The 23,170-nt window shown below is 39.0% G+C and overlaps 1 protein-coding gene across 2 annotated transcripts in view; it reads right to left on the reverse strand.

Annotated features, from left to right (window-relative positions):
* mta1 (metastasis associated 1) overlaps positions 1-23,170 on the reverse strand; it is a 46,337-nt gene that overhangs the window by 10,933 nt on the left and 12,234 nt on the right. For both annotated transcript variants that reach the window (XM_042388253.1, XM_042388252.1), the window contains exons 3-9: positions 22,973-23,040; positions 18,178-18,271; positions 3,612-3,738; positions 2,054-2,117; positions 1,589-1,706; positions 490-592; positions 50-149 (exon numbers count right to left, since the gene is read on the reverse strand). In XM_042388253.1, the coding sequence (XP_042244187.1) occupies positions 50-149; positions 490-592; positions 1,589-1,706; positions 2,054-2,117; positions 3,612-3,738; positions 18,178-18,271; positions 22,973-23,040 (674 nt within the window). The remainder of the gene's footprint in view (positions 1-49; positions 150-489; positions 593-1,588; positions 1,707-2,053; positions 2,118-3,611; positions 3,739-18,177; positions 18,272-22,972; positions 23,041-23,170) is intronic.

A 23,170-nucleotide genomic window follows, 5' to 3' on the forward strand; every position in this document is an offset into this window, starting at 1 on the left:
ATGTATGTATGTATGTATGTATGTATGTATGTATGTGTGGATAGCTCACCAAGGTGATGTCTCTGGAGGCTGCTGCAGCACTCATGTGAAGGCTGGGCTGCCGGACAGAACTACTGCAGTCCAAGGCTCTGGCGAATGTACCTACTGACCTGTGGGACACGCAGAAAAAAAAAAAAAAAAGATCTATAAAGAGACTTTTACTATGTAGGCTTGGGATCTAGTGTATGCATAGTTACACCCAACATCAGATCTTATTCAGAACTATTTATGCAGAAAAAAAAGACAAATCAGCAAAGTCATAAATTTGGTGCTTCCTGATGAAATATTCAGTAATGCAATTTTGCAAAGCAAATGATACACTCCTGGCCAATTATCACTGAATCAACTACTATATCTAGCTCTAAAAAAGTTGAAACACACGTTATGAAATGTTTGATTTTTTATGTTATTGTTAGTATGTTTTTTTTTTTCTCTACTGTGTTGACTTACCGAGCTACTACTAAAAACTGGTCGATCTGTTTCTCTGTCAGTGAGCTGTTGGGGTCCCAGACTTTCTCCTCTAGTTTCTCCAGGTCCCTGCCATCTTCCTCACCTACATGGACCCACATGCATACAGAGAGAGAGAGAGAGAGAGAGACAGCACTGTTATAGTAATTATCTGATGTTGTCCAAGGCCAATGGGGTTTCCCATTGGTCACATCTGTACAACAACAAATTGTAAAATCTGCAATCAAAATGAGATTTTCTTCATAGTTTCCTTTTTAAAAAAAAAAAATTCCTTGTGTAAAGCTTTAATGAATCCCAGAGTTGAATAGGTGGGTTCTGTCAAGCTGCCAGCCTGCAACCAACCAGCCAAACTGCCCGAGCTTCTAACACATGTAAAAAAAAAAAATCATTAACATGGGTTTAATTAGAGAGCTTAATGTCCCATGGTGTGCTAATTGCAATTTCAGAGGTTTTCCCACCTGCTAAGAATTAAATTCTGGCAAAACAATGAATAGAAAATCTGGCATTAAAATAGTCATATTTGTACTGAATATCTGCAAAAAAATACTGGCACAAAATGTCTTCAGCTTCAGCCAAGAATATCTGTCAGACTGCTGAAATTATGATAATTATAGATTTAACATTATGGACAAGTTGCAAAGTCAAGAAACTTTTCCAAGAAGTTATAAAGTCTAAACTGACATTCTTTAGCTTTAAAATAAGGCCCACATTACTAATAAGATTTGGATGTTAAATGTATGAGTAGTTCAGCTTTACAATTTTGCCAGTAATGAATATAGTCATGCATCTGATCCTTTCCAAAGTGTGCTGCACATAGACAACATCTGTTAAAACGCCTGCTTTAAGTTCATGAAATGTTCCTGAGAATTGAGCAGTTACAAAAACTTCCCCTGGAAAAGTTGAATAGTTTATGGATGCCCTATTAATGTTGAAAACTTTGTTAAAAAGGAAAAAAGAAAAAAAAAAATCAGTACAGAGCAGGGTAAAATGTCCCCTGCAGAAAAAAGTTAATGTGCTACCCTGTAAAAACGCTGCTCAGGAAAATGGTCAATTAAAACTCCCCACATTTAAGTATGAGTACCTTCTTTCAGGAGGTCGGTGATGTCAGCCTGATACTTGTTCCCCACGCGGATCTCCCCCTTATCAGCCAGCAGGGTCTTTTGCTGAGGGTCATACACCAGTGAGTAGAAGAAGGCATCCTGGGAAATACAGATGACAGGAAGGCGTGAGGACTGAAAGGAATGAAAGGAACAGGAAGCGAGACGGGCAAGCGGAGAGAGGCGAAAGAGTGGAGCGTATGCGCCAGTGTGTGTGTGTGTGTGTGTGCATTTTCCCCCTCTGCTAGTCTCTCGTCTCCTCATTACAGTATGTGAAAAGAACATTCTGGGTCAACACATTGAATAATTCATCTGGAAACAAGAATCTCTGAACTCATAAGTCTCTTACACACACTCTCTTACATACCTCCTGAAATCTAACACGCCTAATCACAGCTTAGGAGACCCCGTGATGTTACCGAGCATGTGGAGCTTGTGTACATACATACCTCTCTGTCCAGGTAAGACTTCAGGGCTTCCGTCTCATTTAGCAGTGTCACACAGCACTTCCCCCTGGAGTCCGTCGAGGATGTATGGAAAGGAGATGAGAAAGAAGAGGAAGTATGTGAAAGGGGGGAGAGGAGTAAAGAAAGGAAGGGACAAAAGATTAGTAGGAAGGAGATAAAGAAGAGGGAGAGAATGAAGAAAAAATGGGATGGTTAACATGTGTATACAGAATAGTAGACGAGTTGAAGTCGTGTTACATAAGTGCGAGATGAAAGCTGCTACTCCGGTCCGCACTCTCCTCTGCAAGAGAAACTGTCTAAGAAGAAACTCTGATGTAGGATGCATCTCAGAATCTGCAATGATGAGATTGATTTGGCTCCAATCGGCGCAGCCTGCTATTTGATGAGTCCTGGGTTAGTGTATTGACACTGACAGCGCTCATCTCCGTCCCTTAACTGCTACTGTCTGAATTCAAATTATTTACCAGCTAATTAGTCACACCTCTCTGGCCTGAAGCAAATACGATTTGGCAGGGCGATTAACTCAAAACACTTCGAGTAACCTTGCTGCTCGCTGGTGTTAAGATAGAAAAGTTAATCGAGTTTGATTATCTTACTAAACAAACGGCTCGTCAGTGAATTTTTATTCGAGCAGATGTCAGTTTGCACTTTCTGCGACTCTTCAGAAATGCCATGTAATAATGTGGTAATGATTAGGTGGGTTTGCCTGGAGCGTACTGATGAGCGAAGGCAGCTCAACATGCACACTGCAGATGAGTGGATTTTTTTTGTGCCTGATGTTGTTTAAAACCGACTGAAAGTTGATAGGCTCAAACTGCTTCGAGTCATTGTGACCCTTGAGTGGAGGAATCAATAAATGATGACATCATCAATGACCACATTTTTGGTCAGGGCATTGCAGTTATTTACAAGCACAAACAGGATTGAAAGAGGTAAAATGTGCTTTGCATAGCCAATAAAAGGGGAAAATGTAGTTTATGCAATGTAATACTGAAAACAGAAACATGGTAAGTAAGTCAAATAAGTAGCCAAACTGTTAAAAAGCTGTATAATCAGTGACTGAGATGTGAAACATCACCAATTTAATAGCATAAGCTGCTGTTAAATAATTCATTCAACCTGGAATACCTACCGAATGTTTCATCTTAACAGTTAAAATTAAAACAAGCGAAAACAATTCTGCCAATGGAGTGAGATTATTGCATTAATTGTCATTTTCCAGTGCAGTAATTGCCTTTATTTTGACTTGTTTCAAGTTTCTTGATAATCAATGTCTTAGAAAATTGCATGGTAGGTTTTCCTTGCTTTGAGAACATTAAGATTTCTGGAGTCAAAAGTAGCCAAAAAGACTTATTAAGATAGAAGTTTTTGGTTTATGCAACCTGGGGGAGGCATTTGCCATCAAAAAAGTGCACTGAGGGGGTCTAATTTTGGGAGAAAGACACAGAAATTTAAAGAGAAACTGAAATAAAAATCATATCATGCAAATTAAAACACATAATTTCATGGTATAATACCAGGGAGGTGTGCAGCAGTGTACCTGATGTGTGTGGCAGGTAAGGACTCCAGTTGGCGGGACAGGAAGAGCTCTCTGTGTCTGAGCTGGTGTTTCTGTTTCTCGGGGAGGTCCGCCATCTCTGGATTCTCCATCTCTTCCTCCAGCTCCCCTGGAGGGTTGAGGGCACAGGTCAAACATACACACATCAGATGAGGCGGAACAATAACGTCTACAGGGAAAAATGGAAGGGGGGGGCTGGGGGGGCGGTGATGCAAATGTATCGGCTGCAGCCACAAACAGTCTCAGCTGCAAAACAAGCAATATAAAGCACAGGGATGCACATTTGATGAGCTGGAACAATGAAGTCCTCAGGGACAAGGATACCTAAGCATACACAAGCATTTTACACAAAATCTTACAGATTCTGTTTACATGGGACAAAGTATGAGACAAACAACGGTATTGCTACACCCATAGTATTGCAGTGGTTCACACTCCTCTTTGTCCCCTCAGGATTCTTCATCATTTTAATGCTCTCCTCTTGCTTTTTTCTCTCTCAATAAAATCATTACTTTGGTAATATCCTGTATTTCAAGCGTGGAAACTATAATAAGAACCTGAATGAGGTGTAAAAAAAACAGAAACAAAACAATGTCTGAATAGATTTAATCTATTTTCTCTACATAGGAGGAGACTACAAAGGTATGTGTGCACAGATAGCTTCAGTTTTAGAGATATCAGTTTCTGAGATTTCTGCCAGCAACCGATACAATTGAGGTGACTGGAATTTGCTCAAAATTTGCTCCAAAACTTACATTTAGCAGCAAAACTTTTCAGAAACAATGTCCCACTTATTCTGGATAATCCTCAGACCTCAATGTCAAAAAGGTTTTCATTGGAGCTACTTTTTATTTTCTACCTGTCCTGAGGATTATCTCAAGTAATGGGGTCACCTTTGATGTATTGGGGGTGGAGACGGACGTAATACAGATAGTGTTTGGGTAAACTGACCATTTAAGGTTAGCATTGGGTTTTAAATTCAGGTTATAAGTGTGGTACCAATGGTTAAAATCCCCAGAAAAGTCCTAATGAAGACAGAAGTACAAGAATGTGTGTTGATGTTCAGCTTATGTTGTTCATTGAGCTCATTTTTAGCCATGTTAGCGTCATGGCTTCAGTCTGTCGGTAGGTCCACTACTTTGGTCCAGACTGAAATATCTCAATAACTGATGGATTGATTACCATTAAATTTGTACATACACTCATGGTCCCCAGAGAATGAAGCATGCTGACCTTGTTGATTTCTCTAATACCACCATGATGTTGACATTTGTGGTGAAATATTTCAAAAACTATTGGATGATTGCCATGAAATTAGGTCCAGATATTTATTTTCTCCTGAAGATGAAATAACTGAATTTTTAGCATCACCATCACATCAAAAAAGCATTTTTTCCATGCTTTTCTTGATGACAACATACCTGCAAAAATGATGACATTTCCATTAGCCTTGGCTGTACTTTGTGTTTTGTGCTCATCAGCTAATGCTAAGATGCCAACTCGTAAAACTAAGATGATGAACGTTATATCTGCTTTTCATCTTTTTATGAAGTCTCAGCAGGTATGCCGCTGTGTCTCAGACACTATGAGTGTTATGCAAAATGGACTCTCTGAGAATTTTCATGTCACCTTGGGTACCTCCTGGTACCTTGGATTAAAAAAGAAAAATATTGGACATTCAGTTATCACACATCTGCATCTAACGATTAGTGAAAAATGTCAATCACAGTTTTCCAAAGTCCAAGGTGTAATCTTCAAATGTTGTTTAGTCCCAACCAACAGTCCAAAACCCAAATATATTCAATTAACTATCATAGCGGACTAAAGAAACCATGAGATATTCATATTCAAGAATAATGAACCAGAGAATTTTGGCATTTTTTCATAAAAAAAAAGACTAAATCGATTATTCTATCACCAAAATTATTGGTGATTGACTAATTGTTTGACTGACTGTTGCAGCTCTACACAGATTATGTCTAAAAAGAGCAAGAGTCGAAGGTATTTTGTGACAAACAGTCCTTAACGATGGGTCCAGAGATGAATGGACAGAGGGACGGTTGAAGGACTATCAGTCCATTTGAGTAGGTCACGTGTCTGAGTCATTCTATAAGAATAGCTTTAGCTGCTGCTAGTAGGCAACATCTCCACCACACATCTCCCTCTCCCTCGTATGTGGATGAGATGAAGGTGGGTGAGAGAGGAGTTGAGGGAGAAGAGAAGAGATGGACAGGAAAATAGATAAACAGAGAGACAGATAAAATAGGCAAGAAGACCACTAAGGGAGAAAGTGTGTAAGAGAAAGCGAGAAAGAGAGAGGGAGAGGAGGAAGGAGAGCGATAGAGAAATCAGCAGGGAAAGAGAGAGGAAGACAGGCAGAGAAAAAGCCAGAGAGAGAGAGAGGGAGAGAGAGAGTAAGGAGGACAGTGAGAGAGCCGAAGTGAAACGGAGAGAGAGAGAGAGCAGTCAGTACGTGCTCCAATTCATTTGGAGTTTCATTAGAGGAAGCGAGACAGAAAGAGGGAGACGGGGAGCAGAACAAAAGCAATCAAGGGATTTTCAGGAGAAGAGATGTGTGGCCAAAATCAATAAGTACTTCTTCACTCCCTCACTCTGCCCAGCACTCAGCACCCACCAGACACACTATCAGTGCCCAGTAAGAGCGCGCACACACACACACACACACAGCATGAGCCTCACTCCATCTTCTGCTATGTAAACCCAACAAAATATAAACCTGAATTATTAATAAAAGATTTAAGGGAAAAGGAAATACGGTGGGAAATATTGTGACAAAATGTTGGCGGACATGAACTGTGTGTGTGTGTGTGTGTGTGTGTGTATTAGAGAGACATTTAAGTATACTATGCACATGTGACATGAGTAAAACGTGCTTTTGGGGGGGGTACCTACATGTGTTTTACATTTACTTTACATTTAAGGCATTTACCGATGTTCCAGTAGCAATCCAGCCAGGCAGTTTATAATGAGCTCGAAAATGATAGTGCTGGTCGTGTTTCCACTACAAGGCACTGCATTTGCATAAAAATCTATAACGCTGCAAAACTGATTCACATTCAAATTGCATTAGGAGTGTACTTATTAGCACTGAACTGTTTTTTTTTTATTGTTAAGGAGAAATAAGCATGTGTTGTACACAAACTCTTGACTTTATACACCAAAGACTATCAGCTAGATAAAAAATTGGTCTAAACCGAGTTGTATGAATTCTTCTGCACTTTTTGTCAGCAGATCAGTTTGAAACATTAAAAGAAAGTAAATGGACTGGAAGAAAGATGAAGACGGTGACTCCAATGTTTTGCAGGAGAAGAATTGTGGGAGTTTAGCAAAGCAGAACTGTGGCACGACTTTTTTTTAATTATTTTTTTTTACACAGGTAACACAGAAGCTGCTTATGTTTGTTTTTAAACGGAGTTGCACAAAGAGTCCCACGCACAACTGGTGGCCTCGGCCGGATGGCGACCAGATACATGTACAAATCCAGGGCATACGCTTCAAAAACTGAAGTGTATAGATCACCAACAGTCATCTAAAGTTTCCCACAGGAAATTGCTCAGCTGAGGAGTTACACGATTCCCACTTTTCCTCTCACATATCAGCACCTGAATGTGAATGATTGGGGCTGTTTTGTCTCTATTTTTCCCCCAATCTTGACCAAACTCTGCAGGGTTTATTTCCTGACGGTGCAATATGCTGCTTTGATTAATGATCAAACACACAAAGTGATAAATGAATCAATCACCTGCTGAACAGCATCAGATAGATCCTGTCACATCTCATCTCTCAGTATCAACTAGATAATAGTTTAAACAATCGTTTATTTACTGATTAAATACATGGCTTTTGCTGTGTGTTGTAGTGACACTACTCACTTTCCTGAAGGTGAGCTGGCCTAATATTACATTTTATAAAAATATTATTATTTCTCCTGACGTTAGCGAAGCAGGGCACCTCCACTATACACTATAACCTGTGAATAACCACATAAGAGAGGTACTCATGCACAAATTAAGACTCTAGGTTACTCGATTTGGTGGATTTATTTATGTTTTCTTACACCCGTACATGTTTACACATCCACTCACTACACACATTACTGATGAACTGACCGCATACTTAATTTTGTTTTTTTTTTAAAGGGGAGTTTTTCCTTGCTGCTGTCACCAAGTGCTTGCTCATGGGGGAATGTTGGTAAATGAAAGAGTACAGTCTAGACCTGCTCTATGTGAAAAGTGCCCTGAGATTAACTCCTGTTGTGATTTGGTGCTATAGCTATAAATAAAATTGACTTGAGTAAATTTATTGTACTTTAAAGAGTCATGTATGGTCTCTACATTTCGTCCTTCCTTTGAGCTGAGTCGTGACAAAACTGGGGCTCGATCAATCAGATTTTGCTGGTATTAATTTTTCTTTACTCTTACTTTTGGGTGGAGTATCACATATGTCAGGTGTGTTTTGTTAGTTTGGGGAGCATTATCCATTTTGGGCTCATTGTTTTGAAGTAAACAGGTAGTACTAAAATGTTTGGTGCAGCATTATTTTGACTCTGTGAGGCGTAGCAGCAGGTTCTACAAGAAAGTCTGTTGCAGGGTGTTTTTTTTTTAGTGTGACGGAGAAAGCGGTTAGAGCAATTGGCTCGGGATCACATTCAGGGTTTCTTGGGGAGGTTGCTGTTTGTATGCAGTTCCAGTCCCTCCAGTGCCACTGAGTTACAGCGAATAAGTACCTGCCACAAGTATCTGAAGACTAGGGATGAGTTTAGTTAGCTAGTTAATCTTACTAGTTAGTTTAGGATGGGGAGACTCCACTTCTTTTAGCCACTTGTTGCATAGCACAAAGGTTTTTGCAGAGTTTATTTGGTTGCTGGCTATGTTTGACACTGTGGAAGATTTAATTCAGTCTCCCTCGGATGAGTTGCTGGTGCAATGTACCAAGGAACAGCTGATGAAGATTGCTCAGCATTACTCTGTTGAAGTTGAGCTCAAAATGTACAAAGGAAAACCTGGAGAGTATCATAAAGGACAACTAACACTTGCTTAACAAGAAGGTGGTGTGCTGATGGACAGGGAGGTAAGAGTGGTATAAGTCTTTCCATGGTTGGCTTAACATTTGAACAGCAGAAAGAACTGCTGCTTTTGCTTTTTTTTTTTTTTTAAAAAATCAAATACAAAAAGGAACTGAAATTGGATTTGCGAAAATTGGCATTGATTAAAGAAGGTAAAAGGTCTGCATCTGCTTTAAATGAGGAAACCACTTGTTCACGTTTTGATGTCGCAAGTAACTTGAGTTTGTTGCCAAAGTTTAATGAAAAAGGATGTAGATTTTGTTGAGCGTGTTGCTTTCTCAAGAAACTGGCCTGATGAGAGGAAAACTTTAATGTTACAGTATGTCTTTACTTTGCTCCATCTTCTGAAGACTGTAAAGTTTACGATGCGCTAAATCAGCTGTCTTGAAAGCAGTTAGTTCCTGAAGCATGTCACCAACGTTACAGGGGCTGGCGAAACAACTGGTAAACAAACAAGTGGTATTTACACAGGATTTGATCGCTGGTGCTCTTCATCTGGGGTGAAAACTTTTGATAAAGGTATCTGATCTAGTTGTTGTCGAACAGTTAAAACAGTGTCCCGATTACATTGCAACATATTATTAACGAACACAAAGTCACATGTCCTAGTGAGGCTGCAGTGCTGGCTGATAACTGTGCTGACACACAAATGTATCTTTGGTGAGCAGTATAATAGTGACAAATCCCAGAAAGCAAATTCTTTCTCCCCAAAGTTGGAACAGCAGCATGATGGAAAGTGTGATCCAAATGTGTATAATTATTGCCATCAAGAGGGTTACTGGAGGAAAGAATGTCCTTTGCTAAAAGAAACAAGCAAAATATCCCATGTGAAGTCGACTGGTCTGGCTGCACCTATCCCTAATCCCACAACTGGTGACGCAGCAGAACTGGTGGCTCCATTTCAAATGCAGGTTAAGCCAATAGACATCTCTGAGATGGACTTGGGTTATGCTCCATTCACGTCTGACGGCTTTGTAATTCTAATTGGGAGTGACAAGAAAGTTACAGTCAGAATTTTGAGGGGCTCAGGAGCTTTGCATACCTTTGTGGGGGAGGCAAATCCTGCCTTTTCTCTTCAGGTTTCAGACACAGGGAGCTGTGTTCCAGTTAGAAGGATGGGGTGTGCCTGTGCATAAAATGTTTTTGTCCTGTGATTTGGTACAGGAAGACGTGGAGGTTGGTGTTCGTCCAGAACTGCCAGTTGAAGGAGATGACATCATTTTAGGAAATGACCTGGCAAGAGGTCAGCCAGACGATGTAAGACCAGAGAATGTACAAATACCTAACATGTCAACAACAACAAAAACAACAAAAAAAAAGACATGTGCTTCATCCCTTGAACCTCCAGAGGTCACTGAACCAGAGCAGGCGGTTTCTACAGTCTATGCTTCAGAACCACAAGGGGTCACTGAATCAGATCAAGATGTGTCGACGGTCTGTGTCGTGACTCGTGTAATGACTGCTGCTCTGGCTGATAGTGATGCGGTTTCGGAAAAGTTTTGTGATGTAAAAAAAAAATTGCATTGTCAGTGCCAAATGATCTCTCTGTTTCTTATTCAGAGCTGGTAAAAGAACAAAGAGTGGACCAGTCTCTGGAGGACATGTATGACCCTGATTTTGCCTACATCTCAGGAGGGAAAAGTTAGGCAGGGGTATTTCCTCCAGGATGACCTCTTCCTCAGGGTGTGGGCTCCTCATGGGAAGGCATTCAGTGGTGATCCTGTTGTGCAAATTGTACTGCCTTCAGAATTTAAGACATCGGTAATTCAGACAGCTTGTGATAATAATGCAAGACATATGGATGTAACATAAGATGTCCTTTGGTAGACTTGCCTATCATTCCTTTACATTTCTACTATGCCAGTTTTGATGTACTCTTAAAAAAGTGCTCCCTCTGGATCCAAGGTTGCTGCGTCGTGAAGACTGGGAGGGGTAAGGAGGTACTGGGAGGTGATAGGGAAATTGTGTGTTGATAAAGGGTTGTTGATGTAAATATGAGCTGATCTCATTTCATGTTTGTAGATCATAATGGATTAGAAAATTGTCAGATATTAACTGAATTTTCTTCTTAATATTTATTTTCTTCCAGGATCTGAGGTGGGACCTCGCTCTAAAAAGAGGGGGGTGTGACGGCTTGCAGGCCTAAAGACCAATTTCCTGTTTGGTCTGGGGAGTGACTCATTTGGAGTGATGGCTGACACCTGGTTTGGTTTGACTGTACAGTATATATTCATATATTAGGTGCCTGAGCAGTCAGTCTCTCTCTCCTCTCTAAGTTACTTGGTTTGATTGGACTTTGATTGATTTATTTTGGTTTTCTTATACCCGTACATGTTGACACATCCACACGCTACACACATTACCGATATTTAGTTTTTTTAAATAAATTTATTGTACTTTAAAGAGTCATGTGTGGTCTCCACATTTAGTCCTTCCTTTGAGCCCACAATGCAACCTAAAATGTCTTTTTTTGTCCCAAACAACAGTCAACAACCCAAAGATATTCAGTTTACTATCATGGAGGACTAAAGAAACCCAAAATATTCATATTTAAGAAGATGGACCCAGGGAATTTTAACATTTTTTCTTTAAAAAAATTACTCAAAACGATTAATCGATTATCAAGACAGTTGCCAATTAATTTTCTGTTGACAACTAATCATTGCAGCTCTAGATGGGATATAATTTTCACTTCAAGGAAAGTCCTTATCACAGCAAGAAGAATAAAGATATAGGAGAGAAATACAATTCAGAGTACCAGTTGTTATGATGTCTTTCTTGGAAAAATTAGTTTTCAAGCCTCCAACAGAAACTGTAGGAACTTGGCTGCTCCTTTGCTCTGTGTCCTTGAGTAGCAACTCAACTCCCCAACCTCAGTCCTTCTCCTCTCCTCCTCGGAGCCAATCTCCTGGAGGTGTACCCACACCATACTCTCTACAAATTGCCTCTCCATCTCACCTGTCCCAGCCAATTATCAATTATTGATGAATGGGTCGCCTTACCGGGCTGAGAGACAGCGAGGGGAGGGAAAGGAGAGGAAAGAGCAGGCTTGAGGGCGAGAATAGGAGGTGAGGGGAGCATGGCAGAACGTTATTACCTTAACAAACTGACTTCACCCCGATGATACAGTGTGTGTTAATGTGGTTCAGGCAGGAATGCAGACAGAAGACGACAGCTACATGCGTCAAAAATCACTGGTCAGAAGTAAAGTAACAGTTCATTATTCCTGCTAACGCTGGGAGATCTGTCAATAGAAAATCAATACTGTGTGAGACTAGATTTCATCTGGGAGTTTTGTTGTCATAATATTAAGACATAACTTAAATATCCTGGTCTTAAAAGCTGCATTACAATTAAAGGATGCAAACTTACCAGACTGTCCTGTCCTTTACCAACATTTTTTTCTTCTTAGTGACAAAATTATTTACCTCTATATTAGATTAACTTCGCAAAAATACCAGTAAACTACACATTATCAATGCTATGATGAGGATTTTGTCAGTACTGCTCAGCTCTAACTCCTATATTAAAAAAAAGGCGATTGTGTCGACAAGATCATGTCCAACATCATGTTAAGGAAGTATTTCAATTTTATCATCATTCCTTCTTTCACAAATGCATAGTGGACGTTTTTCTTCATTCGCAGCACATTCCAGACAAGAGTAAGGACAAGAACAGCACAGTCAGGAGAAAGCAAACAGTGTAATAGGACAATGTAGTGCTGATCATGTTGTATTATGGTGACAATGGGACCCTCAAGTCTAGTTTGCAAGACATTTTGTGTGTGGTTTTTGCTGAAAAGTTGGAAATGCAGAATCACCCAGTATGTTGTTTAGTCATCAAGTTGCCAACATTTAATCCCAAGAGGTACAACTCCATAAGAAAAGTGTGAAATGACCAGTACAACATGAGCACATACAATAAGTAAAGTCCCCTGTATGAAGTGAACAAGTCTGCGAATTTGGCAGAATCAGTGTTTGTGATTATGTGACTGACTGAGTCTTTATGTCTCTTAAAGTTAAAATAAATATAATAACTGAAATGAGAAATGTGTCTTCACAGCCACAAAACAACAAATCATTGTCAAAAAAGACATCCTAGCAATGACCAAAATATCTAGACAGCAGCTGTAGTTTTTATTATACCCATCCTACAAAAATTTGAAAATGTATGAACAAATGAACACATGTTCATGTGAGCACATGATGCTCCATCTGAATAAGGTGCAGAGTGTAAATACAAATGACCTTTCCTCCAATAAGGTGGATTAATAGACTCACATACACTCACCGGCCACTTCATTAGGTACACCTGTGTAATCTAATGTAATCCAATACAAAAGCTCTGTCATAAATTCTACTTTTACGAAGCTTATACATTTTCAGTTTTTGTTGACATTGTCAGAGGGGTGATAATTCTACTTTATGTTTATTATTGAGGTGGTAGTGGGTTGGTGGTGTTCCTAATATTTTGTCGACTCCATTAACATACATGAGGGGGGCAAAATATTATGAACACCTTTCAATATAATGCACTCCAGTACACCACAATCACCCATTACCACCTCAATAATAAACATAAAGTAGAATTATCACCTTTCTGGCAATGTGAACAAAAACTGAAAATGTATAAGCTTCATAAAAGTAGGATTTATGGCAGAGCATTAGATTACACAGGTGTACCCAGTGAAGTGGCTGGTGAGTGTATGTAAATCAGTGTGTTTATATGAGCTTCAGTGAACTCCAGTGATTTACTGTCGCAATTCCGTTAAGTTTGGGGACTTTACCTCCCCCCAAAAAATCCAGCACATCGCATGTGAAATCGCAACTGAATTGTGTCTTTTTGTTAGATCCTCCCCACCTGATAGACGCCTGCGTCTTTCAACATCCATGTCGCCAATTTGCAATTATTTTACAGGAAGCTGGCGTTGCGGTCTCCACACACAGTTAAACTCGGTGACATCACAAGGGATATATTCTCAGACATGACAAAGCTCCTTTTAGAGACACAGAATACAACTGTTTTCCAAGGGGTAATTAGTTCTCCTCATCAGTGGAGCTCATCTTTAACTGACTGGAACCAGACAGGATGAAACCAAATGTCTGTTCCTGTGGTAAGGATTTTAGCTATTTATTTTATCCTATTGCGTTTTAGCCATGCTTTAAAATATCACTGCTGTACATTCAGTGCTAGCCTTGTTTCAACAATGTGGTCAGGAGTAAAGGAGAAAATCTAATTAGGGGCCAAGTGCATGTAAACATGAGTTTTAGAGTAATTAGGTTGTTGCAGCGCATGTAAACGCAAGTAGCCTGGTTTTTCCTTGAGTGCATGCAAATCTGGTCAAAAACACATGAAAGGTGGCAAGTCATGAAAAACAACGGCAGTTTAGTTTACTATAAGAAAGGTAAACAAGTCTCAAAAAGTTTACGTCTGCACGACATGTAAACATATGCAGCAGAGGAAGGTATTTTTAGACTAATTTCCTCCTTTCTTCCATGACAGATTACTTATATATTTATACTTTATAATATTAAAAGATTTAAGATTAAAAAGGTTAACATTTTTACTACAATGCACATTGTAAAATCTCCTTGTTCTCCATTACAAGCACAAGGATGATGTTGCTTTCACTTTATAATCATTACCATTGATAAGGCTGCAGCTCTGCAGCCTGGGATGCAAATGAGAAATGTATCTCTCACTGTAGGACTTTGTCCCATTATAACATATCCTGTCAAATACAGAGTGGTTGTGTAACTGAAGTGGTACAACATGATACTGCTACTGCCATGGTGAGGGGTCTCACATAGAGACTCCCCGTACTGTGAATGTGTTCACTTATAGAACGGTGAAGTACTTTGAGTAAAGCATCCATAAAAAAGGGATGTGACCCAAAATGCGTAGAGGCACCAGCTATAAGAGACCGACTGTTATAATATACTGTACTTAACCCACGGCCAGCTTGACTTTAGTCGAACTGGTTCTACTTTAGTGGATCAGTTCACTGGCAACATTGTTGTCTATTGTTCATGGGAGCTAGGAGCCACAGCTCAGAAATAGAAAAAGGTTTGAGTCACGGCAAATTCAAATGTCTGAAAGGAGGGGCTAGGGAGGTAAAATGCCAAGTCCGCCACAGAAACTGACCACTCAGGAGGCTGCTTTGGTCACAGGGGAGGAGCTAATGCCGGAGCTGGAGGCCCCATTGAGGGAGCGCTCAGAATCTCTGCAAGCAAAATATTTGATCAATGACTCACAGCAGACACACATAAAGACACATGGGCTCACACACACACACACACACACACACACACACACACACACACACACACACTCAACTGCCATTCTCCACTGATCCATAAAGAAACTGAATTAAATGTACCCCTCTAGCAATTACTGTGACAGGGCCCAGAGCTAAAAAACTCCCAGGTCCATCATGCATGTATAAGAACACACACACACACACACACACACACACACACACACACACACAAGCTCAGAGAGAGGCACATACAGTGAGGCTGCAGCTACAGAAATGCAGACAGGATATCGCCCACACCCATGCGGTACGCAGCCATTCCTGCCATGCATTTTTTACATATTGCAAATGTCTGGAAGCCCCTTACCAAACTGCAGTTAGTAGAGCTCAGCCAAAACCAAAGAGGCCTATATAGGAACAGCCTATACAAACATTATTCCATGACAAAAAATCCATATCTATCAGTGTGCCAATCCAATGAGATGATGCTGGGTAAGCACATTTGTTTACCCAGAAATGCAACACACCAGAGGTTTTGGTTAATTAACCTTGGTTGTGAATTAAATATTCATGTTTACTTCACATTCACTGTGCAAAAACACACACACCAAAACAAAACAAAAAAAAAACACCCGAATGTCTGTTTTATTTTTAAAATTTGGTAAACTGGGCCTAGAGAGAAGTCATAATGCTTCATCATTCTATTAGCATACACCCTACAAGAGACTTCTGCAGAATAACTAAACATCCTGCAAAAGTGTACTGCGCAGATAAAGCAGCATACGTACGAACACACACACACACACATACAAACACTGCTCAAAAATAATCACAGACTTCCTTAAAGGGACACACACACACACATATACACACACACTCCAAACTGATGCTGTGTGGTCCAACAGAACAAACAATCCCCCTTCTGCCACGGATACACCCCCAGGCCTCCTCTGTGGACACTGTGGTCAAGACTCACAAATACACACACACACGTATATACACACGTACAAGCACATGCAGTCTCGCAAACACATGTGTGCTCGTTTAAACAGGACACTTGGTAGCCCTTGAACACACACACACACACACACACACACAGTCTTTCACACCCCAAGAGCCAACATTCAGACGGCCACACCCAGTCAAAGTCTAGTGGTAGGTTTTGCTACAGGATGGCAGTGTTTTTACTGTTAGTCTAAAAAGGACTTCTGGTGATATGGTTGTGATTTAAATCCAAATGTGCTGAAATGTACTTGTCTTTTTTTTTTTTTTTACATGGACTTTATTAGCCTGCTTTCTTCTAAGTTTTGTGCATTTATTTCATGTGCATTTCAAGTTGGGAATGAGTCCACTTCCTGCAACCATGTCCATAAGCAAGTTCAAATAAGCTCACATGACCATAACCTGTGTTTCATGTGTTTCTCTGCACTGATGTTATTTCTCATGCTGCTGCTGCTGCACCACAAAACACACACACACACACACACACACACACACAGACTTGCAGGCCATCTCAGTCCAGATGTGAGACGGATACAGTCTACTCATCCGCTTCACTGTGCTCCCATGTTAATATGTTTGCACACAACAGCCTTGGCTCTTCTTTTTTTTTTTTTTTTTTTTTGCACCTTTGCTCATTTTAACACTTAGAAAAGCCACAAAAGCAAGTCACAGATTAACCCACTAAACAAATTATTTCTCACAATTGTTTCGGCATGCAAGATTAATAAGGATCATGTCATGTTTGACTGAATATGAAACAAAACAACAATATAATCAGTTTCTAAATACACAAACATGACCTCTAGATTGCAAAAAATATCCAGCTGCACAAGTCATTTAGTGTTAAAACTGAGTCACGTTTTTCCTTAAAGCAAGTTAAAAAAATCTGGAAATGGTGTGAAATCATTCTCTGCCTATCATAGAAGACATTTAGTCCGACCACTATTCATGGTTCATTATTTGAGATTCTTTGAAGAGTGGAAATCATCAAAACACTCTAAAAGGACTCTCTAAGAGTTGTCATCTTCGCTCTCCCTTTTCCTTTGTTTGCATTTCAAGATAACTGGTAAGGATGTGGGTAGTGGGTAAATTTCCTACCATGATTATACTGGAGATGGAGCAGGGCGTATATATATATATATATAACCAACAGTGACCCACGAGAACAAATGCTGCCTACGAACATCTCGTCTTTCAAAATATATATCCTCAATTCAAATAAATTGATCTTGTGATGTAAGGTTGGCTTGCACAGGGTTTACAGTACAATCCAGCCACCTCACAATTCACCACACCATGTACAACGTTAACATCAAGTCATCAATAAAAGGCGTCAGCGGCTTTGAACGGTGTCAAATGGTTGTAAATTATTTCAAAATAAGACAGTTCTCACATGATCAGAGAGGCAACATAAAATAAATGTTCCAGAGAAAGTAAATAACCTGCAGAAGAAGTAAATCCTGCTTCTTCAGTCTTTAAATTCAGGCACTCTGGAGCCGTGCCCTGAAGGCATCATTTCCAACTGACCACCGAGGAGGTGACCCGGACAGTTAGGAACGGCTCTTGACTTTAAGTGGCACATTTTGGTTACCTGCAATCTCCCTTTCTGTCTCTTCCATCAACCATTTTAAAACCACCTATTGTTGTTTGACTGCCTTTCTCTCTCCACACAATGCTGCTTAAGGTAGAGCCCATTCAAAGTCTGTTCCAGATACTGCAAAATTTGCTCCAAGCGCTGGAGAACGGCAACACAATTCAAGTACAGGCTACACACCCACGGTTGAACAGGATGAGCCCATATGCATAGAGACACACACACACACACACACACACACACACACACACACACACACAGGTGTCGTCATATTGATACACCCAGCAGATCGAATGCTGTCTGCAGTCAGGTCTATCAGAGGAGGGGTGGGTGGGGGGGGGGGCTGCAGTCTGGACCATTTCTTTCAGCTCGGTAACAGCGCACAACCTCGATTCAATTTTGAATCATCCCTTGATAAAATCTGGTGTGCAAACAAGCCTTACAATCATGCCAAATAACAAATAAGAGTTGTATTTTCCATTCCTGATTGGATGTGAAGGCACTACAACTGGAAATTAACTGAGAAAGTGTTGCCAAAAAGAACTGTTTTAAATCCTGGCTGGCAATGTTTTGATGTCTGATGTTCGCTGGCTGGGTTATGGTCACTCACTTGCATGTTTGTCTGCCAGGGCGATGAGTGTGCTGGAGATGTCCCTGCGCCGGTAAAAACACACCACTTTGGCCTCCACGTTCCCATTGGCTGTCTGCAAACCAGAGACAATCGGCGTTACCACGGCAACAAGTGGTGCCGCACACAGAGCACCCACACATGCACGCACGCACACACACACACACACACACACACACACACACACACGGATGAAAACCTATAAATGAGGCTAATTCTTAACTTTGGCTGAAAATGCAGTGTGAGACTACAACGATTCTCCAAAATCACAATAAGTGTTGCAGTGACCAGGACGGTGTGGCGTGTTTTGGAGTTGTCTGTGTGCAAAAAATTTGACATTATTTTGAAACACAATGAAGGAAGACAGAGTGAAATTAAAACTACATTAATATTAGTGGTGGTGAAAGAGACCAATAAGGTGTTATGATGCAGTTTTTCCACGTAACGCTACACTGATATGTTGATACACTGAATTTAAATTAGCTGTATTATAATGTTTTATCACATACCACATAAAAAAAGGGAAACTATCAAGGTAGAATAGCTTATGTGTAAAAAAAAAAAAGCAGTGAGGCTCATTTAGAAATTGATTTGTGGCTTTTACCTTTTTTTTTTTAAGTCCCTACACATAAAAGGAAAATGGCATAAACATTTTGCCTGCATATAAATTGCAATATTGATACACTGTGCTTCTTTAAAGTGTTTCATATCATTGACAATCCCATTTGTATCCTATTATGGGCCGGGCATATTGGATTAGGAAATCTCATGAATCCTTACAGTGAAGTATATCGTGAGAGGGAGATGGAGAGATGCAGAATAAGCAGATTCAACACGATATATATATATATATATATATATATATATATATATATATATATATATATATATATATATATATATATATCTATATATATATATATATATATATATATATATATATATATATATATATATATATATATATATATATATCTTTACATTCTGCACAACCTTTTTATTGCTGCAGATATTCTACTGTGCCATTCATAAAATAATTAAAATCCAATTTCCCCACATTTCCTTGTTTGAGAAAAGCTGCAGTAAACAAGAAAAGATCATTTCCTCATGTATGATTGCTTCTGAGCACAAACTCATTTTTTAACAAATGAGGGAAGTTTTTAATGAAATGCCGAGGACGTCCACGCTGATCTGTGTTCCCGTTTTTTTTTTTTTTTTCAGATTATGCAATATGTGTCATGCTCTCTTGTTGTACGACACGAAGACACTGCAAGCGTAGATGCAGCTGCAGCTAAATCTGAAGATGTAAAAAAACACTCCATTTAGCATTTTCATTACAAATTCATAGTTAGCACCAGTCGGGTTTTTCATGGGAGTAGAAAATGTAACACTAACACGGTTTACAGGCCTTTAGGCATCAAGGTTTAAACATGTCAAGCTGCAAACTTGATGAACTTCCTAAAAGCATTACACCGAGATGATTTTAAGCAAGTTGATGTCACACTTTTTGTAATGATTCTTTTACATTTTCAACAATTAATTGTTTGATCTTTAAAATGGGAGAAAAAAAAAGAAAGTGAAAAACACCCAAAGTGACGTCATTAGATGTCTTGTTTTGTCTGACCAACGCTGTAAAACATTAAGATATTCAGTGTACCATCACATAAGACAAAAAAAAAACAGAAAATCCTGACAATTGAGAAAGAAGCAGAAAGAAAAGAATGACTTAAATGATTAATCGTTTATAACAATAGCTGGCGATTATTTTTCTGTTGATTGATCGTTTTCAGCTCTACACAAACCTAAATTCCACCCAGAGATTATCTACTCATTATTTATCTATCAGTGATCAAACCATGATGACAGCAAACCACAGTGATCAGGATCGTTTGTATTTTTATTTTTGAAAAAACATTTGTGGCACTAAATAAGAACACTGACTGTTACAGACTCCAGATTTGGTTTTACATACACATGTTTTCAGGTTCAGTCAGTTCAGTCAAATTCATAACGTTTTGTTTTTAAGTTGTTTTGTGAAGGTGGAAATTGTTGGGGTTTTTTCTCACTCTGTTCTATATTTTCTAGACCTGCATCTCAAACCTCATGGATGAATGAGAAACCCTAAAGATCCCCAAGGAGCAGAAAAAAACTGACAGCGACAAGCAGAATAGAAGGATCACTCTGAGCTCTGTGTCAATCACATTAAACAGTCTCCATATTATCCAGCACAGACCTGGGACAGGGGACAGACGGCGGGCACCTGTAACTGGTCTACAGAGACAGGCCTCTTTTTCTGCTTCTTTGACTGAACAACGTACGAGAAGGCAGGCTGGGATTTACCAGACACCCTCCAGAGCAACATTATCATCATACTTCTGACATGTTAATACAATACTGTTTTTACTGCTTTCACTGCAGTTAAGATATATATTTTAATGACACATTTCCCTATATTTAAAATAGAATATTGCAATTTTATTTTCCAAAATAACTATTATTATTATTATGATTATTATTATTATGTTATTGGCATATTGACAGTTGTAAGTGCTGGCTGGTTATCTCACAAAATGTTGGCATAAGATGTTAAAAAAAAAAAAAAAAAGCAGTTAAATAATTTATTTTTTTAAAATGATAATCTTGACAGTGTAAATAATCATCCCAGTGTCCCACAAAATAATACATTTTCATATGATAGCCATAAATAAAAAAAATCCTCTGGATTAGAGCTGCAACCAACAATTCATTTCATTATCAATTGATCTACTGATGATTGATCTCTGATTGTTTTCTCCGTAAATTATTTGGTTGATAAAATGTCACAAAATAGTAAAAAAATAACTGTTACAGTTTCATTAAGAACAAGAGATACAGCCTAAAGCCCAATTATTTCCAGCTTACTGTCATTTATGAAGAACAATGAAGAAAATCTGCAAACTGTCACATTTCAGGAGCTGAAACACACAATGATGACATGTTTGGTATTTTTTTGCTTGATAAATGACTAATGATTAATTATTAAAAGGGGAGGTATTATGCTTTTCTTTATTTTCAGACATATATATAATGTCACAATGTCGGATGTTCATGTTAAAAGTGGCCAATGTGTAAAATAACGAGGTAAACGTATGTAGCAGTAATCCCTGTGACTGTTCTGAATGCTCGGTTTCCAACGGTTTTTTCTACTTTCAGCCCGAGCTGACATCAGTTCGTGATGGATTTCTTTATATGGACATCTGCTACGTACACAGCGCACGAGTTCACTGAGTAGATACGCCAAGCCACGACGCTATTACACAGCACAGCAAAGTAAAATAAGTAGTTTACCTGTTGGAGATGTGCTGGTTGTCTGCAGCTCTTCATAAAACATCTCACTGTGGCTGTTTCTGCTTGAACTATTCCTCCCTGCGTTATTTCTAACTGATCCGCTGAACAAATAGCTCCAAATAGCTCCATAGGTTGGTGTTTTAACCAGTTTTTAGCGCCACTAATTCAGTGAGGAACGTGTTTTTACTTCCTGTAAATTCTTCACAATAAAAGTCTCCTGTTAGTTATTCATTTAAAAGCTTTTAATTTGAAGCAGTAAAGCAGGAAATGTTTGGTATTGTATTTGGTTTGTAAAGTTACACAACTCTGATACATAAAGCTGGCCAATCAGAACAGAGTGGGCTCATCAGGAGGGGGGCTTTAAAGAGACAGGAGCTAAAGCGGAGTGGAAGAGAAACTGTGTATATTGAGGGGCTGCATAAAGAGCCAGTATAAGATAAATAAGGAGTTTTTTGAACTTTGAATCATGCCGAGCTACTCTAGTGGAGTCCAAAAATAAAAATTTAGAGCTGAAATGAGCATTATAGGTCCTCTTTAATTATCAAAATAGTTAGCTGATGAGTTTCTGTCGATCAATTCATTGATGTCATGTCAATTCTGTGAATAAATTCAGAATCTTTCAAAAAACAGAAATTTAATTGTAAACTAAAAATTTCCATTTTCATGAACAGATTTTGTGTATGTGTTGTTTCATTATAATGGCTTGTAAAGTGATAAATGTACTGATCCTGATCTGAGCTAGAAAATAAGAACTAGAGCTGAAACGATTAGTCGATTAATCGATTAGTCAATCAACTGAAAATTCATGGGCAACTATTTTGATAATCAAATATTTGTTTTTCAAGCACAAATGTCAAACATTTGCTGGTTCCAGCTTCTCCAGGTTGTGGATTTACTGTTTTTCTCTGTTTTCTATCATTATAAACTGTAAACTATTTAACAAAATAACAATATTTTGGGGTTTTTTCTGTTGCACAGACAAAACAAGAAATTCAAAGAAGTCACCCGGAGCTTTGGGAAACTGTGATGGCCATATTTTCTGTGACTTTATAGACCAAACAACCAATTGATTAATCAAGAAACTTATCAGCAGCTTAATTGATAAGGTAAACAAATGTGAGTTGCAGTCCTAATAAGAATATTATATAGTATCAATATTTTCCCTTCCAAACTAATAGGAAGTGAGAATTTTAATTAAACAGTGCAGAGTGTACAGTATTATTATTACAAAAGAACACAGGTATACGTTTATGAACACCCGACAAAAAAAGTAGAGACATCCTACAGAAAGTAAAGATTTGCTTTACACTAGAATCTACATTTTGATTTGTTTCTGTTTTAATGCAATAAGGAGCACGGTGTGCATGTTGTGCATGACATGACAAGGTCAGATCTGTGCTGCGTTCGAGGGTACGAATTCAACCTCTGTCACACACACTCACTCACTCACCTTGTTCAGCTCCTCTATCCTCCTGATCAGCAGTGGGTTACTGGACGAGTTCTCAAAATAAACATAATCTGCAAGAGGAACAGCAAGAAGGAAAAAAGAGGAAGGGAAAGAGAAAGAGAAAGAGAGGGAGTGTAAAATGGAAAGAGAAAGGGGAAAAAAAAAAAAAAAAAAGATCAAGAGAAATGTCAGTCAGCATTG

This window comes from Thunnus maccoyii, chromosome 16 (assembly GCF_910596095.1).
Source record: "Thunnus maccoyii chromosome 16, fThuMac1.1, whole genome shotgun sequence".
NCBI lineage: Eukaryota > Metazoa > Chordata > Actinopteri > Scombriformes > Scombridae > Thunnus > Thunnus maccoyii.